General features: G+C 38.8%; 2 protein-coding genes across 6 annotated transcripts in view; both read left to right on the top strand.

The window, feature by feature from the left end:
* Positions 1–1,301, top strand: part of zgc:113516 (ETNK_euk domain-containing protein) — an 84,365-nt gene extending 83,064 nt beyond the window's left edge. For 2 of the 3 annotated variants that reach the window (XM_026203184.1, XM_026203186.1), the window contains one exon: positions 866–1,039. In XM_026203184.1, coding sequence (XP_026058969.1) covers positions 866–898 — 33 coding nt within the window. In that variant the 3' untranslated portion in view covers positions 899–1,039. Of the gene's footprint in view, positions 1–865 lie in introns of all 3 variants that reach the window. The other variant, XM_026203185.1, reaches the window with a different exon arrangement.
* A 9,914-nt stretch (positions 1,302–11,215) lies between these two features.
* pamr1b (peptidase domain containing associated with muscle regeneration 1b) overlaps positions 11,216–20,256 on the top strand; it is a 121,010-nt gene continuing 111,969 nt past the window's right edge. The window contains exon 1 of one of the 3 annotated variants that reach the window (XM_026203180.1): positions 11,216–11,604. In XM_026203180.1, coding sequence (XP_026058965.1) covers positions 11,469–11,604 — 136 coding nt within the window. In that variant the 5' untranslated portion in view covers positions 11,216–11,468. The remainder of the gene's footprint in view (positions 11,605–20,256) is intronic. The other 2 variants (XM_026203178.1, XM_026203179.1) reach the window with 2 other exon arrangements.

Below are 20,256 nucleotides of genomic sequence, written 5' to 3'. Positions count from 1 at the left end.
TTGGCATGTCACCATATTCTAATTTGTTGAAATGTTTTGTTAAATGTGAGCCAAAGTCATCACAATTAAAAGAACCAAAGACTTAAACTACTTTAGTTTGTGTGCACTGAATTTATTTAATACACAAGTTTCACAATTTGAGTTGAATTACTGAAATAAATGAGCTACCTTTAGTGCTCCACATGCAGGTTGTTCTACCTCATTTTCTTGATACAGCTCCTTCTCCCAAGTCTTTCTGTTTCCACAATTAGAGCGGCCCAACAAGGCATCAGCGTTAATATGGCTAGACCCAGCTCTGTGTACTACTATGAATTTGTAGGGCTATAGTTCTTCTAGCCACTGGGCCTGTTAACCTTAAGGCTCCTTAAATTACATTGACCACTGAAGCGCCACATGGGCTTCATTACAAACAGCTGTTAGCCAATCATAGCAGTGGGCGTTTACTTCCGAATCTACATGCCTATTTTAAACAGAACGTTTCAATAAAGGGGATCAAAACAGGACAGTGTTTATAAAAGATACTTAAATGTGCTACTTGATCTTATTGCCAGATTCTGGTCCGTCTTGTCAAGCGCTACAGGAGTTGCCTCTGAAAACTGTATAACAAAACATTAGTTTAGAGTGCTATATATATATATATATATATATATATATATATATATATATATATATATATATATATATATATATATTAGTTTTATTTTATTTATTGTATCATTATTACTATTATTTAAAAAATATTCTGTTAGATGTTAGAAGCTTTATTAGTGATTTTTACTGACTGTTGCTTTTAAAAAGGGTTTTACTTTCAATAAATATGTATTATTGATGTACACATTATTTTCTCTTTCTCAATCTTTCTAAGGTATGCCATGGCTCGATTCAACTACTACTTTGAAAAGAAGCAAGAGTTCTTTGGAATGAAGCTTCCTTGATTCTTCTACCACCCTAGTGCAAGAGGTTCTGAAAGAGCCTATCCATCCTAATATCACACATATTCTTCCTATATTTAGTTTAAGTATGAACAATGATCAAATTGATTTGTAGGACTGAAAGTTAACAGACATTTGTTTTCCTGTTACAACCCATTCTTACCCATTTGGAATTATGAAACAGGTATTGTGATCAAGGCATATTAAATTTAAAAATCAGTCATTCAAGTACAGCTCCCATCTCCTTGAATGGGGAAGCATAAAAAAAAGATTTAAAAAAAAGCTGTTTACCAAGTGTAAGATTAAATTTAATATTTGAAGGCACTGATGAAATCTGAAAATAACTCTCACATAAATTTAGTTTAATTATTGACTGCCTCCTTTATTTAGAAGACCCCCCCCCATTTCACTTTTTCCCAGGTTGTAGGTACTCCAGAAACAGGGTTGAAAACCACTGCAATAGAGGGTTATCTCCAAAGGGTATTAATCAATAATAATAATAATACATTTAAATATCACATTTTATGAATTCAATGAAAAAAAAAACATGTTTTTCATATTAGAGAAAAAAAAAGTATTTAAAAAAAAAAACTAATATGAAACCTAATATTTCATAATGGGTTTCATATTAGAGAAAAAAACATAGCCTTGTGGTCTAAGGAACTAAGAGTTCAGAGACAGGATTGTATAAAGGCAAACATCTGAGGAAAGCTACAAAAACATTCTGCTGCAACGAAGGTTTACAAGAGTGCAATTCCCTGCATATTTCTTAAATGGAATAATTTTGGAACAACCAGGAGTCTTCCAAGAAGAAAATCTCTTAGTAAGAGAGGTGACCAAGAATTTGTGTCCCTGTTTTCACTTGGTATTACGAAGGGTTTTGGTCGATTGGATCACTATTGGACAATGCTAAATACAACTGTTAAAAGGGTGTGAAAAGTTTTGAGCTTGTCTACTTTCGACCACTTCAAGAGGTAGTTGAAAACACATTAGTCTGGATTTCTTTCGTGGTGTAGACACTAATGTGGTCGAATGCATTCGAGCAGCCACAAAAGACCACCTACTGACCTAATACATGTGTAATCATTGCAAGATGTACAAGGATGCATGCTTATCAGACAAAATATTTTTCTGATAATACAAAAAGAAACAACAGCAGTAAGTGCAAGCAGACTTAAAGGGTTACTCCACCGCAAAATCGCATTAACCTCATGTCGTTCCGAACCCTTAAAAGCTTTGTTTGTCTTTACAACACAATTTAAGATATTTTGGATGAAAACCAGTTGAGACCTTGAGACGTCCAATAGACTGCCAAATAAATTATAGTGACAAAGTCCAGGAAAGTACGAAAAGCATCATCAGAATAGCCCATCTGTCATCAGTGATTCAACCGTAACATTATGAAGTGACAATAATTTTTTTTTACCCAGAGAAAACAAATTTCCCAAAAAGCCATTTTGGGAATTCTGAGCAGTAGGCAGATTGTGACTGCCCTTCTATATCAGCTCTGCTGCGCCGATATGCTGTTTGCAAAAAAACCTTTTCCTTGTTTTGCGGATGACACAGAAGAAGGTAAACCATCTGCGTATTGCTCAGATTTGTCAAAATGGTGCTATGGTGATTTGGAGAGACACAGAGAAGATGAATTGTTCATTTTTGTTTTCTTTGTGTACAAAAAGAATTCTCATCACTTCATAACATTACGGTTGAATCCCTGATAGTAGATGGACTATTCTGACAATGATTTTCCTACTTCCCTGGACCTTATTATTCATTTGGCAGTCTATGGGACAGTCTCAAGCCTCCCTGTTGTCACCCAAAATATCATAAATTGTGTTCTGAAGAAGCTTTTACGGGTTTGAAATGAAGTGGATAATGACAACATTTTCATTTTGGGATGGAGTATCCCTTTAATATTAGTGTGCTGTAACTTTATCCCCCCCGCTCATGCTTTGACGGAGACAGAGGGATCCGCCCCTTTTACCCACCACAGGGTAATCAGCACCATGGCGTAATCTGGCCAGAAGTGGTCGAACAGGGCCTGTTTGTCAGTGGCAGGGATTGTTAGGCTGGTCAGGGTAAAGGAAAGCTGAACGCAGCAAAGAGAGTCACAATGACCATGACAAGAACCAGCACAGCACGTCCTGATTTTGCCAAGTTCGAAGTGTTCCTAGGTCAACATATTTTGTTGACCCTGGAACAACATTTTACTCCAAAAATATATTCTTAACCATATTCCTACACCTAAACCTAACCTTAACCATGAGTAATCCCTAAAATCAGAGGAAATGATAGATGAATGACACTGACGTACAAGCACCAAACACTGATTTTAAGCATAACTTCACAAAATCTAAAAACTGGTTCTTCAAATCTGATTGGTTAATCACAATGTTGTTCCAGGGTCAACAACGATGTTGTCCCAGGAACATGTCTCACTTGGTAAAATCAGGTTCTGCAACCAGCACACAGGCAAATCAACATTAAGGTGACTTGGGCACAACTCTGTGAATTTTATTGAGTGACCCAACCAAAATCTGGATACAAACTCAATCAAACATCTCTGGACAGACCTAAAAATGGCTGTCCATTTTTAAGTCTCATAAACCAAAACCACTGCCAAAGGTGCTAAGAACAGATTTAAGGGTTTGGAAACTGTGAGAAGGCATCTCTGATCAGTCTATCACCAACAAAGCAGTCCATAAACTATAAATACACATGAAAATCTTCCATTCAGCAGATGTGAAAGAGATGCAGTTGAAATGGTAAAAGTTCCTTTTTGATTGTGAATTAGACATTAAGGTTTGGAAAACTCAGTAAGGAAGCATAATTTTTATGAGTAATGGAAAAAAATTGTCTTGCTAATTGATACTCAATTTTTTATACACAAATTTAAGTGAGATATTTTAGCTTGATTTTAATCTGACAAAAGTGTTGGTGGTAACAGTGGTGGTGGCACACACAAGGAACACAAGTTATGTAATCAGATTACTTTTTAATTAGCTCTAAATTAAAACGCATAACTTTTTTGTTTTTTATTTAGAAGAAATATCTGAGTTACTTTTTTCAAACAAGTTTTTTGTTCCCCATGTACTGACTGACTGTTCTCTTGATGCCATGTTGAGAGAAATTTGAGGTGAGTGCAGAGGTTCTGAGTGAATATGATGCTACTGTAGTTCTAGACTAAATGTGAACATGCATTTACTCAACTGTACAAAAACAGATTTGGTATTCTACAAAATGAATGAAAACAGTCAAATGAAAACTCAGAATATCATGCAAACATGCAATAATTTAATGTTAAATAAGAAAAATATAATTTCTGTATTTAATTATATTTTATGAACCAATGTCTGTGCTACTGATATCCTATTAATATCCTATTAAACCATACTAATGAGAAAAAATAACACATTTGTCTTTAAATTTTTGTTATTGCTGAATAGTGTTGAACTTACTTTTCCTGCTTCATATTCTCCATGATATTTGTTTGATATTGCTGCACCCTCTACTGTACAGACACAAGCTTCTGCACTTAAAAATGCCAATTTAATCATTCAATTCAATTCAATTCAAGTTTATTTGTATAGCGCTTTTTATGATACAAATCATTACAAAGCAACTTTACAGAAAATTAATTTTCTACAATATTTAGTAGTAGCTTATGTGGTGACTTGTCAGTTTGTGTGCATATGACAGAATTTTTTTGAAAAATGTATACAAGACGTAGTCAACCAGACGTTGAACATTATTAGCAGCCATTATTATATGATGCAGTCACACTTGTAGCAATATTTGTTAGTTCTGTTTGTTGATTCAGGCTTAGCATCATCTGAGGTCCTCTGAGGGTCAGCATCATCTCTTCTCAGGTGTTCTGGATCCAGACTGGAGCTTGTGTAAATCTTAGTTACCACGGAATGTAAATCCCATGGCAGAATAGAGAAACAAATAGAGACATCATTAGCGTAGCTGATGTTCCAACCAAGTACAATTATTTAGTTTAACCAAAGATAAAGAATAAGAATATGCATTTGATCAGATGCAACTGCAGTCACAAATTATGAGATGCATTATTCGAATGCTTGGCGAAAGAGATGCGTTTTTAATCTGGATTTAAACAGAGAGAGTGTGTCTGAACCCCAAACATTATAAGGAAGGCTATTCCAGAGTTTGGGAGCCAAATGTGAAAAAGCTCTCCTCCTAACCTCCTTTAGTGGACTTTGCTATCCTAGGAACTACCAAAAGTCCAGCGTTTTTTTTTTTTTACCTTGGGGAGCGTTGTGGATTGTAACATGGTAGAAGACTGGTTAGGTATGCAGGAGCTAATCCATTAAGGGCCTTATAGGTAAGTAATGATAATTTGTAACTGATACGGAACTTAATAGGTAGCCAGTGCAGAGACTATAAAATTGGGGTAATATGATCATATTTTCTTGACCTGATAAGGACTCTAGCTGCTGCATTTTGGACTACCTGTAGCTTGTTTATTAAAGAAGCAGGATAACCATCAAGAAGTGCATTACAATAGTCCAGTCTAGAGGTCATAAATGCATGAACTAGCTTTTCTGCATCAGAAACAGATAACATGTTTCGTAGCTTGGCAATGTTTCTAAGATGGAAGAATGCAGTTTTTTGTAACATGAGAAATATTGTTTTCAAAAGACAAGTTGCTGTCTAATATAACACCCAGATTTCTGACTGTAGAGGAAGTAACAGTACATCTATCTACAGGTAGTTGCAAACTGTAGCCTACTAGATTCTGTGTACAGTTTTTTGGTCCAAAAATTAATATCTCTGTATCCCATCCTCATGAAGTGCTTTGAACGGCTAGTCATGCACCACATCAAGTCTGCCCTTCCCCCCTCCCTGGACCCCTTCCAGGTTGCATATCGGTCCAACCGCTCGACCGATGATGCCATCTCCACTAACCTCCACTCAGCACTCACCCATCTGGACAAAAAGGACTCATTTGTCAGAATGCTGTTCATTGACTTCAGTTCAAAATTCAACACAATCATCCCTCAACAGCTCATTTACAAACTAATCCAGCTGGGGCTCAACACTTCGCAATGCAACTGGCTGTTGCACTTTCTGACTGGAAGACCTCAGGCAGTACGGGTCAGCAGCAACACATCCAGCACCATCACACTGAACACTGGGCCCCCCCAAGGACAGGAGCCCCCTCCTCTTCACTCTGCTGACCCATGACTGCACACCTTCACACAACTCCAACCTCTTTATTAAGTTTGCAGATGACACGACTGTGGTGGGTCTCATTGCAACAAAGATGAGACAAACTACAGGAGCGAGGTGAGCCGCCTGGCCAAGTGGTACATTGACAACAATCTCTCTCTGAACGTGGAGAAGATGAAGGAGATTGTTGTTGACTTCAGGAGAGCGCACACTCAGCACGTTCCTCTGACCATCAACGGTGTGATTGTGGAGAGAGTGAGCAGCACCAAGTTCCAGGGTGTGCACATCACAGAGGACCTCTTCTGGACTGAAAACACAGCAACACTGGCTGTGAAATCACAACAGCGTCTCTACTTCCTCCGCAAACTGAGGAGAGCCAGAGCCCCGGCCCCCATCATGTACACCTTCTACAGAGGCACCATCAAGAGCATCCTGTCGAGGTAAGGATCACTGTGTGGTAAGGCACCTGCAATACGTCCTCCCAGAAGACTATTCAATGCATAGTGAGAGCAGCTGAGAAGATCATTGGTGTCTCTCTCCCCTCCCTCCAGCACATTTACGGAACACGTCTCACATGCAAAGCCCTCTGCATCGCAGGTGATCCCACTCACCCATTACACAGCTTCTTCAGCCTGCTACCATCAGGGAGGAGACTGCAGAGTCTCCAGGCCAGGACCAGCAGACTGAAGCACAGCTTCATCCACCAGGCTGTCAGGAAGCTGAACTCACTCCCGAACTTGCCTCCCCTCTTCTGCCCCAGGCACCACTGAACTATGACCCACCCATCCCCCCCCCCCCCCCCCCACACACACACACTAATATACGATGACATGCCCCAGTCACTTTTTGCAGCATTGGTCTGCTCACTACCTCATTCTCCAAGGAACTGACATCATTCCACTACCTCATCAGTCAGTTAAATAAAATAACTGCGCTTGAGCCCTTCACCAGTTCACTTAATTGATTTGCACTCTATCTGCCTTTTGCCTTGAACTGCTTTATTTAACTTTATTTTAAATTTTATTTTATGTCTTTTTTAACATTCCCTTATTGTATAGTTTTATCTACATTTTATATTTTGATCTAGATTTTAGGCTTTAATGTTAATGTTATCTGTGTGCACCGGGGGTCTGAGAGTAACGCAATTTCGATTCTGTATGTATGTACTGTGCATGTGGACTTGAAATTGAACTTATCCGAATTTAATAGGAGAAAATTATTGGTCATCCAAACTTTTAAATTTTTAACACACTATATTAGCTTAGATTATTTAGAAGTTTCATCTGGTTTTGTTGAGAGGACTATCATCAGCATAACAGTGGAAACTAATCCTGTATTTTATAATAACATTACCAAGGGGCAACATGTATATTGAAAATAGAAGGGGACCTAGGATGGATCCTTGTGGCACTCCATATTTTACTGGTAAATGAGATGACTCACCATTTAAATAAACAAAATGGCATTCGGATCTAAGGATCTAAACCATCTTAGAGCCTGCCCTTGAATACCTGTATAGTTTTGTAATCGATCTATGAGTACGTCATGATCTATGGTGTCGAATGCAGCACTAAGATCAAGTAAAACTAGCAATGAGATGAAGCCTTGATCTGACGCAAGAAATGAAATGGAAATGGATCAGTTGGACGCATTTGGTTTCTGGGAATTAATTTTCTACTTGCAGCATCGGCTTCCGTGGGATGCCCCAGACACTCCTGTCTCTGTCTCAGTAGGATGGCCGATTCTGGACCGGGGTCTGCTAACAGGAGGACCGCCAACCCAGCACCACTGCACAGTATGGTCGCCAGGCCACCGCCACAGCACAAGGTGGTCGCCAGCCCAACTCCACGGTGCAAAATGGCCCCCAGTCCAGCGCCACAGTAAAAGGTGGTCGCCAGCACAGCGCCACAGTGCAAGATGGCCACCAGCCCAGTGGCACATCACAAGGTGGCCGCCAGCCCAGCGCCACTGCCCAAGATGGCCGCCAGCCCAGTGCCACTGCCCAAGATGGCCACCAGCCCTGTATCATGGCACAAGATGACAGCCACAGTCTACCCTCCAGAGTTGAGTCAGGTTCCCGTTGACCCTCCAGAGTCGAGTCAGGTTCCCGTTGACCCTCCAGAGTCGAGTCAGGCTCCCGTTGACACTCCAGAGTCGAGTCAGGTCACCGTTTGACACTCCAGAGTCAGGGCAAGTCACTGTTGACACTCCAGAGTCAAGTCAAGTCACCGGTGATCTTCATGGGCAAAGTCAAGTTACCAGTGTTCTTCATGGGCAAAGGCAAGTCACCAGGGTTCTTCACGAGCAAGGTCAAGTCACCGACTATCTTCATGGGCAAAGGCAAGTCACCCTTGATCTTCATGAACAAATACAAGTCACCATTGATCTTCATGAGCAGAGTCAGGTCACCAATGATCTTCATGAGCAGAGTCAAGTCATCATTGATCTTCTTGAATCCAGTCTAAACACCACGGAATTACCAGATTTTCATAGTAATGAAAATAAAGAAAACTCTTTGAAGGAGAAGGTGTGTCCAAACTTTTGGTCTGTACTGTAATTGAAAACTTAATGAAAATTATGCAGTATGAAATAAATTTAAGGATAAAAAATAGTATTAAAGAATCAATGTGACGGGACTAAAACTCAAGACACATGGCAGCAACAAACAGGAAGTGACCACAACAGAATGCACAATAGGTCAGTATTCACCCAGGAGGTAGAAAGCATCCTCTGTGACCAATATTTAAATTATCTCCTCTCAACCTGCTGAATTCACAATGAGCTTTTACATATTGCTCGCACTGTGAGTATCACCGTATGAGAATGGTGCCCCAGGCTGTATGGTACAACATTCCAATCAGTGTTGTGAGTTTTTTTTTTTTATTAATTAATTTATTTATTTTTTTTGCTCTGTGGCTCGCTCTGAATTTCCATTCTCTGGACTGCATGGCTGGAATTCTTCCTGACAGTGACCTCAACATTTCCTTCAATGTTTTATTTCCTGTTTCTGTGTGCCAGTAAATTTTGATTAATTATTGTTATCCCCACATCTGATTTCTCCTCTTTTGCCTACCTGACATAAGCAATGACACTATAATCTTTGCAGACAAAAATTATTTTTTCTTATATTTGATTATGTATTTGATTCAGTTTATTTTCTATAAATTACTGTAAAGCTGTTTTGAGACTGTAGTAAAGTACTATATAAGTAAAGGTGGCTTTGCTTGACAATGAGATGATCCTGTGTATTATTTTGTATGTCATAAGAAACCAATAAAAAAAACAGGACCCAGGTCGATTCAGAATTTGCGTTGAAGTCAGTACTGAATGTACACAAAATTGATTGTTTTTACATATGTACACTTCTCCAAATTCTTTACAGGGCTTATTGGCTATATTACAGATGAAATCATTCAGCCAAAATAGGAAAATTCTAAGGAAAGTCCAAATTATGACCTCTATGTCTCTATGGAGAACCATAACAAACTTTACTGGGTGAAACATCTGTTTATTCCATATGCGCCCCTGGTTGTGCACAATTTGAATGTCTGTGATGGAAAGTGTATGTATTCAGCAGACAACTGGCAGAAAATCGCTGGAATCTTATTCCATTATATTGCACATCCCCCCCCCCCCCCAAAAAAAAGCTAATAACTAAACACACAATTTATTATTATATTATTACTTGTGAACAATGCACTTTTCTTAATATTAAGTCTAAAATGTTAAAATGTGATTTAATGTCACTTTTGATGAGGATTTTATGGTTTTTGAATTATATATTGCAAATAATATTTTGCAGCTTTAAATGCAAAATATTTAAAGTGTACCTATAGTGTACATGTAATAATTTCACTTTAGCACAATCAAATATACTAAGTACATCTTTAATAGTACTTTAGCACTACTTCTGCACAATTAAAATGTGTTAAGTACAAAATTAGTTGTTACAATTCATCATAAGTATACCAGTTAACTATACTTAAAATACAATTGCAGAAAATTGTATTAAGTACATAAATAGAAAAATGTAGTTGTAGTATACTTAGTATGATTGAAATGTATTTCAAATACATTTAAGTATATTTATTTTTCACTAGGAGAATGAGAAATCTTGTTCTTGATTTTCCCCTGAAATGTAACTGAAAATGGAAGTGCCCTTCTGGGCAAATAGAAACTTTAAATATGGAAGCCTTTTCTGGGCACAAGTTTGGCTGGTGAGAAGTGTACCACAATGCAAGTACAGTTTTGAGTACATGTGTGTATGCTTAGTTACATAGATGAATCTATTAACATTTGTAAAGGAACTGGTGTCCTGTCTTTTGATGTTAAACTGCATAACTGAATATTAAACTTTAAAACAAAAGACAATATAAAATTAAATATACAATACAATGAAAGTAAACAGAGGACAATGAGTGGCACACTACAACACAGGATAACAAACAGACATCTACAATGTGTTGCCGGCCTTCAGATTGTGTTTATGTGTCTGTGTGTGTGTGTGTCTGTGTGAGAGTGAGAGAGAGAGTGTAATGGTGGAAACTTTGTTTGCACATGGACTTCAGCAAACCTTTCAAAATAAAAGTCATTGTTCGCAGTTATTCTGTGACAATCCTTATTAAAAACATTGCAACTTTATATGTATTATATCTTTATAACTAACATTATATTTGTATAACTTGAAAAGTAATGCTACAGCTTTTGCCTGCTAATAAATGATGTGTTTTTGAACATGCTTCGCTGAGCTGAAACAACATGCTGTATGGTCATATAAGACACTGATCAATTGCATAGAAAGTACTTTACTAAGAATTAAGTGGGCAGTTTTTGGCATATATAAGTTGAAAACTCAATCAGACTTTATGCTACTTGTCAAACGTCAGGCTTTGTGAGTCTGTGACCATTTGTTCCTGAAATAGAATAGAATAGAATGATGTTCTTGATTAGTTATTTTGTTTGTCTTAAAAACAACCTTTTTTCCAGTGAACATATCTCTTATTCTGAAACAGTGAGGGAGTTGTAACAGCTGAGCTGTTGATTAGTGGAGGCTCTTGCATGCTGGAGTCTGAAACCTGAAACCAAGGGAAGGGAGAGAAATAGAGGAAGAAAGAGAGACATTCTCTTTTGAGTACAGTAAATTTAAAGAGAGAGGGAGAGGGTGCTGTAAGTGTAAAGAATGCAAGAGGTTTGGGACAGAGAGAAACTTAGGGGAGTATGCAGTGAGAGAGAGAGAGAGAGAGAGAGAGGGGGAAAATGTGAGTCAGGAGGGAGGGAAGTAAAGAGGAGAGGTGATGTCAAAGCAGTTGAGCTCAAAGAGTAAACAGAGCTTAAGATTGCAGCATGTTTTTATCTGTTCAGCTGAAGAGGCGCACCCAGCGGGCAGGCCACATTCTCTTCTCAAACCACATCTCTGTACCCTGCAGTACCCTACTCATCATCTTCCTCCTGTCGGCTCAGGGGACTGCCTGGCCATATGGTAGGTCTGATTGATTGATTTGTTTTCAACAAGAGTCACACTCTTTTGTTGTCTTAGGGTCAGTGTCAACTCAACTGTGCCTTACACACTTTTCTCTCTTAAATTCTTGAGGTGTGGAAACTGTACCAGTCTTTATTTGTTTCACATTACAGTAATTAGTCGTAGTTTAAGTGATGTTCTTAATAAACAAAACACTCCCATCTGAGTTAACGGAATGAGAGGGTTGGGTTGAGAAGCATTAACTTTTAAAAGTGAAATGGGTGAATTAATTGTTTTGCTTTGTATGTGGATACAAATCTATGAATCTAATACAACTGAACAGAGGGAGTAAATAACAAATGTGAACTGAAACCATAATCTTCATAATACCCATCCAAGAGATATTCCTGTCTTAATCTTACAGACCCCAATATTAGATAGATGTTGAGACTGTTTCTAGCATTGATGAGGGGACAGATCACTGACTTTGTATTCCCTGGCTCACCACCCTTTGGCAAAGATCAGACCGGGGTGGGGGTGGGGTTTCCATGGAACTCCTGCCCTTCACATCCACATCCACATCCTTAAGTCACATTTTGAAAACAAGTATTAGTTCAATTAAAGGTTATGTTTTACCTCATGTACAGACATCCAAAAATAGGTTGGACAATTTAGTTGCACACACCATGCCTCAAGTAGAGGCTAGTTAGGGAGCAAATGTGTTCATATTGGACTAAGGTTTCCTTTATGTCTGGGTGAAAGCATATAGAGCTTTGTAGGGCTAATTCAGAGTGAGAGTCCTTCTAAAACCAGTGGAGTTTCTTGTTCCATGGCTACAAAATCATCCTGGCCTGTGGAATATACAGCAAAGTAGTAAAGTGCAAAATTTGTACTTACATGCCAATTAATATTGATAGCAAAAGATGCTGCAGTAATGCTGTCTCAAAATAAAACCTGCTAGAGGCATATTTTATTTAGAGGCATACACTGTATATTATATCTGTATATGATTCTGTGCAGTTCAGGGCATAATTACTGAAGGGATAGCTCACTTTCAAATTAAATTTTGGTATGTTTTAGTTTACCTCAAGGACATCCAAGATGTAGTGGTCTTTGTTTCCGCAGTAGTTTCCATTTTGATATTTTTAGGTAAAACCGTTCTTGTCTGTGACTCATATAATGGAGGTCTATAGATACCACCTCAAAGAGCATGCATAGAGAAGTCCAAATTAAACAATTCCCAATCGTAAGTACTAGGGGTGTCCATGGTTAACCGGTTAACCGATTAACCGTTAAAAATTGTGTAACCGAGTGAAACATTTTGTTTCATCAAGTGACGTCAATGGCGTGCATTGAATTTAGTTGTAATACATTTTTGCACCACCAGAGACCGCCAGAGCGCTCCCAGACATTTGTAATGTCCACAAGAAGAAGTCATTTTTCTAATATGAAGCGGGCTAACACGAGTGACGGGGCAAAATGCAAGTATTGCAATACAGTGCTTAGATATACTTCAAGTACAACCTCGTTGTTGTAATCTCAACAGCCAACACCCGGGCATCATTAGGCCGGTCAGGACACACTGGATGCGTGGCGAAAGCATCTCAGCTGCGTGGCGTGTCTGTTTTTAATTCGGCTCCCATGTTAACAGGTTAGAGCTTGCCGACTGCCTGCGTGAGACACGCGGCTCAGGCGCGGCTCGACGCGTGCATGCTAGAAATAGAACCGACGCCTTGTTGGAAGCGTTTCCAGGCAAAGTATAATAGGAAAATATGTTTATATGTCATTTTGTACACAAATACATATTAATTCATGACATTTTGATATTTTAAAGTCTATAGGTTGACATAAATTCAGATATAAATGTAATTTAAATAAATAAATAATTATCGATTTTCAAATATTGTACGTGTCAAACATAGTCATAGTCATAGCCTTAGCGAGGCGGCCGCGGAGTCTGCTTGTTACCTTTTGCCTTATACATTTTAGGCTTATTCTCAAATTCAGATTGTGTTAATGGGCGGCATTATTAGGCAGTTTTAATAGGACAATTTGGCCGGAGAGATTAAATTTTGTAGGACATTCCTTTTTTTTTTTCGGCCAATGTCCGGAAATTACTATGGTTATGGTTACTATGGCACACTATGGTTAACCGAGTATTAACCGCTAAGGGCCTCGGTTAACGGTTAATGAAAAACTTGAGAACGTGCAGCCCTAGTAAGTACACATTGATGACCTAAGACAGGAAACGAGCGGTTTGTGTAGGAAAACAAACAGTTTTTATTTCGTTTTTACCTCTTGTACACAACCGCGTCCAACTGATCTGAGGGTTGAGCGCGAGAGATAACTTCCAGGGCTTTTTGCGCTTGCGCAGACTAAGCCAGAACACGTGCAAATGTCACACAACAGGAAGCACGAGCGCCCTCAAATCAGTTGGACGTGGTTGTGTACAAGAGGTAAAAACTATATAAATACTATTCGTTTTCTTACACAAATCGCTCGTTTCGTGTCTTAGGTCATCAATGTGTACTTACGATTGGGAATTGTTTAATTTGGACTTCTCTATGCATGCTCTTTGAGGTGGTATCCATAGACCTCCATTATATGAGTCACAGACAAGAACAGTTTTACCTAAAAATATCAAAATGGGAACTACTGCGGAAACAAAGACACCTATATCTTGGATGCCCTTGAGGTAAACTAAAACATAACAAGGTTCACGTTCAAATTTAATTTTAAGGATAGTGGTTCCCAACCCTGTTTCTAGAAATATGGTGTAACAAAAAAAAATATGTTTTTACAGTGAGGGAAGTGGACCTAATATTTTGAGAGTATGTCTAAATGTAATTTTGTTGTAACATACATTATAGCTTTGCATTTTAACTAGCCATTGGACAGGAACCTACCTAGATTGAGAGAGCACTGCAATTTATTGTATAAGTGTTTTGATATTTATACCTATAATGACATTATTTAATGAAGTTCTCTTCATTACACATATTGAACATAAGCTCATAGCAGAATTAAGCTCTGGTATAATAATTAAAAAACATAAACTACAGTAGGCTTTTTATAACAAACTTAAATGGTTACAGACAGCTCCCAAACTACTGTTCTCTGTTTTTCTCTGTTTACACCAACACACACAAATATGAGGCCATCGGGTGATTAGATCACAGCACCGGAATATGTTCTCTTTTCCATGTGAGCTGTGTATAAAAGTTCATTTTGAATATACTCAACCATGACTTGACTAATCCTGGTCTTCTTATATGAGAGTGAGTTACAATTTGTCATATAAACCACTAAAATGTTGTTGTTCAGAGCTTTTTAAAGGCTGAGGGTAGCAACTACAAACTGAGTGATTATTTCATTTAACTTGAGGAACACATACATTGTTTTAGTGTTAAATAATTAGAAATAATGTAAACTCCAAAGCACCTCAGGAAGCTACCTTTAGAGACTAGTAACTGTTAATTTCATTATGTTCAGATCTCCAAATTAAATGTCTCTGTAAAAACATGAGACAACCTGGCAAAAAATCTTTTAGAATGGGTTCAAACCAACACTCAGTGATGATTATGTTGAATTTCCCGACAAATGTTTAGTTAGTTTGTGCGTAGACATCTGATTTTGCCTGATACTGGCACAGAGAGTCAAGAGAAAGCCAAAAAATTATAATTTATAGATGTTTACAGTGACACTTAGATACTTCTTAGAGCTACAGTATGCCATGTCTAAGATGCCCCAGCCATATCACCTTGCAGCCCAAGACTGGCTGCCCACTTAGGCTAAGCAGGGTTGAGACTGGTCAGTACCTGGTCGGTACCTCCAGGGAAAACACTGTTGCTGTTGGAAGTGATGTTAGTGAGACCAGCCGATTGGGACACTATACTGTCAACAAGTATCGTGCTTCAGATGAGACATTATACCGAGGTCTTGACTCTGTGATCATTAAAAATCAGAAGGTACTTATAAAAAGTAGGGATGTAACCCTGGTGTCCTGGCCAAATTCCCTCTACTGGCCTTTGTCAGTCATGACCTTCTAATAAACCCCGTCCATTGAACTGATTCTATGACTCTGTCTTCTCCACCTGTTGCTGAGTGTGTGGTGAGCGCTGTGGCTGCTGTCACATCTTCCAGGTGGATACTTCACATTGGTGCTAGTTGAGGAGAAATCCAATCATATAATTGTAAAGCGCCTTGAGTGTACAGCAATACAAAATAAAGTGTTATATCCACTGTGAGACACCAATGTGTCCCTGAGCCAGACACTTAACCCCTAGTTGCTCCAGAGGTGTGCGACCTCTGACATAAATAACAATTTTAAGTCACTTTGGATAAAAGCGTCAGCTAAATGAATACATGTTTTTAAAAAATGTTATATAAATGCCTCATTCATTCATTTAATCAGTATATCACTATTACTTGAGTTGGTGGCATTTGAAACTCACATATATTTTCTCTCTTCTGTGTAAAAGAATGAAAAACATTGTACTGTCCACACAAATGCATACAGACCCAAAAGGTAACTATGCACCTTTAAGGAAAGCAAAAACATTTTCTGATCCAGGTAAGCTACATGTTACCAGTGTACAGGGATAATCTTAAAATATACTAAGATTTATGCCTATTTTCAGATAAAATGTTACACAACAATACATGTGATCCTTAATCGACATGGTAATAATAAATACTTTCTTTGAAAATATTTTCTCACATAAATCTTAGTATATTTTGATTATTCCTGTACACTGGTAACCTGTAGCTTACCTGGATCAGATTTTTTTTTTACTTTCCTGAGTGCAGACTATTCAAATGAATGCTATAATCTACAGGGATAACTTTGATTAGAGATTGGAACATTTCCTGTAAACCAACACATTTGCTGTGTGGAAGTGACGTGACATACAGCCAAGTATGGTGACTTATACTCAGAATACACACACGCACACACACACACACACACACACACACACACTGTTAAAGGAACATAAGATGTGAATTGTTTTTTGAGAGGGATAAGAAGCATTAATTTTTAGAAGTGAAATTGGTGAATTTATTGTTTTGATTTGTATGTGGACTCAAATCTATGAATCTAATAAAACTGAACAGAGTGAGTAAATAACAAATGTGAACTGAAACCATAATCTTCGTTATTTTTTATTTTATTTTGACTTTATTATACCCCTCTATGATTTCATTTTATTCATTTACTTTTTAGCTTGAATGTACAGATTTAGCTAAGTCGATCATGTCAGGCTGAAGCTCTCTTAAGTAATGGCCCAGGTGAATCAAAATAACAACTGTGAATTCCAACTGTAAGCAGCCCAAGCTGAAACCGAAGTCCTTGGCTCAGCAATGAGACAACCCAAACACCAATCGGGTAAAATCAAAAAAGTCAAGGTGACTTCAGTGTCACAAATGAGCTGAAATATGCTTGCAGATCACAAGGTGAACAAACTGGGAAATATAAGCAGACCCAGGCCCCAAGCTAAGAGTCAAAACCTGCGAGTGTGGGGGGGGTTGGGTGGTGAGAGCCCACTGTTCACACTTCACACTTCCCCAGCCTGCAACCACAGCGGGGTGGGCAGGGTCCCTTCCAGAGGTTCACTGCAGACACACACACCATGTGGACCCACAGACCCCAAAAAGCTGGCTAGAGACATTACAACTGTCGACCTAAACACTGCAGAAGGCCACAACACTTGCCTACTTGCAAAACAGGGACTTTTATGCTTGAACTTTGCCAGTTTGACCACACAAACCTTGAGGCACACAACATCCTGTACCAGCAGACTGAAACTATCAAAGCAGATTACAAAAACTACAACTACGAGTCTACTTCAACAATTAATCTACAGCAGATGACAGAACAGGCAACAAGGGAGGAAGGTTTCAACTCCAGGACCTTTCTTCCTCCTGAAATCCGCAGTAAAATCCTGTCTATTTCTGCACAGTACCCAGAACTGACTCTGGAGAGCACATGGGCCAGCATGAAAAGATCCTGAGGACATTAAAGGAACTGATGCTGATAGTGGCCTCACCAGCAGGACAAACAAGATCAGACTAGCAGACTCCTTTTAAATACGAGCAGCAGAATGCACAGAATGCCCTCCTACTAAGAGATATGCCCAGATCTAGGCCAACAGTCTCTCACCACAGAGACATCCATTCTAGAGCCAGACGGTCATGGCACCCAGGCAGCACATCAGCAGATGGCTGACAACACACGACAGGCCAAAATACTGACACGGCCAACTCACCTGCACCTGACCAGCAGGTCCATGAGACCCTGTGTTCACAACACAAATGGACATGTGCCCTCTTTTCACCAACATATACTTGCTGTATTGTTGTAAACCCCAATGGACTTCAAGCATTCAAAGAATTGGGCTCAAGGAAACAGCATGTTGGAAAACAAGGTGAGACCTGGGGCTATGGTGACTCTGAAAAAAACTTTTATGTCACTTGTAACGCTTTGATAGACCCCACAATGAAGCTCGGAAACAAAAATGAACTCTTAAGGCCCAAAAGTGTGCACTGAGCATGCAGTCATACATGAATACCACCTTCTCATTGATAAAGAGCTGCTGGATCACACTGACCCTTTGCTGAACTCGAGACAGCCGAAACTCCAAGCTGAAGTGCAAAACTCCTGCCAATTCAGCCAGTCAGGTTACCCAGACAGACTGTCAGGTCACAGAGGTCACACGAAAATCTCACAGCCAGCCATGAGAATATGGCCTTAAGCCTCACATCTTCAAAGCATTCACCAAGCACACACCAGACCTGCCTTCACAAGCAATATACATAAAGGGGTCACAGCATGGCCAAACCTTCCACAACACACTTTCAAGGGAATGGAGGGAACCCGGCCCCACTTTTAACAACACCTACTTTTCTGAAGACACATCCTGCACCTGCGGACAACTGCCAGTGCCAAAGCTGCTCTTCACAAGAGGCAATGATGCATAGATAATGCTAACTACGTGGACTGACTCAAGACCACCTGCCATCAAACTCATGTGTGCCTCCAAACCTCAATGGCCCTCAACAGCCAACGCATCTGTACAGAGGACCGACGCCCCAGAGCTACATGGTCAATGGCCCTTTAAGGATGCAATGTTTAAGCACAGTGTGCCCAGAGCAGGTGTTTTGTGGGTTAAAAGCAAACCTCTCCCTCAGCAACACTACAAGCTGGACTTCCAGTCATCAAAGTACAAGTGACAGCCATCAGATAGCTCCTGAATTACACTGACTCAGATTATTCTAAGCTCAGCTTCACCACCTCCTTGGCTAGGAAGAAGATGAGTTTGCCACAAATGAACAAGAAGCCAGTCGAACACCATTACCTGGTCCAGGCATGCAACGAAATCTCATGGAGCACGTTTAGTTCAATGAAGCAATAACATTGTAGGTCCCACTTTATATTAGGTGGCCTTAACTACTATGTACTTACATAAAAAATAAGTACAATGTACTTATTGTGTTCATATTGTATTGTAAAACACTTGCTGCTATTGAGGTGGGATAGGGGTAAGGTTAGGGAGAGGGTTGGAGGTATGGGTAAGTTTAAGGGTGGGTTAAGGTGTAAAGTATGGGTCAACCGTGTAATTATAAATGTAATCACAGAAATTAAATACAGATGTAATTACATGTAGTTTTTTTTTAATATAAGTACAATGTAAAAACATGTATGTACACAATAAGTACATTGTACTAAATTATTAGTTAAAATGTAAGTACATAGAAGTTAAGGCCACTTAATATAAAGTGGGTCCACATTGTAATATGGATGATAATTCCTTTTTTAACATTTTAGTTCAGGGACAGAATTGTTTGTGTCTGTTATGGAATGTCTCATGATCAGTACCTGCATCAGCGTCTCGTCGGTAAAAAAAAAACGTCATGGTTTTGTAGCGTACAGTGACACAAACAGAATGAGATAGTCCACAAAAAAAGTTAAAGATAGGTGGAAAGATAGTTTATTTTAATTCTGGCGCTCTCTCGTGACAGCTCGTGATGCATGCTCTGACGCACCTATAATCTGATGGAGACGGAATTTAGCGATCGCCTTTTTCTTTATTTGTTTTATTTTTCAACAGTTTTTATACATGCATGATTACCATCTGTTTGAGGGCAAATTAGCTCGCTATTACTGTGTAATCTCGACTATCAGTGTGAACGCCATCTAGATGAATAGAGAGTGGTTTATTGACTTCATGTCGCATTTGTGTTAGTACCATCTCTATAACTGGCCATCAGCACATCAACATGTATTTTCATTGTAATTCATTGTAAATGCTGCATTTCTAGCAATCTCGGGGTGCTCTGTAATTTTCATACAAAGTTAAATCTTATTTATTTTTCTTACTCAAATTATTCTTGTTGTATTTTTCTAGTGCTCAAATAAATCACTTATATGATGTCTATGATTCTGTCTAGTTTTTTATAATGGAAAAAACTATGCAGTGGTATGTTTAATGCCTAAATAGTTTGTAGAAGCCTTCTGTTGTGAAGAAAGATGACCAGAGAGAGCAATTTACGGAGCAGAGTCTTTAATAAAAAACAGGAGTATGTCAGAGTCCAATGAGAAAAGAAAAATTCTCCCAAAGTGAAAAACTGGAACCAAAATGTTAACTAGTTGAAAAAATAGAGAAACGCCAACCT

The sequence above is a fragment of the Carassius auratus genome, chromosome 25, assembly GCF_003368295.1.
Source record: "Carassius auratus strain Wakin chromosome 25, ASM336829v1, whole genome shotgun sequence".
Lineage (NCBI taxonomy): Eukaryota > Metazoa > Chordata > Actinopteri > Cypriniformes > Cyprinidae > Carassius > Carassius auratus.
The sequence above is the reverse complement of the archived record's forward strand: the minus strand, read 5'-3'. Positions and strand labels throughout refer to the sequence as shown.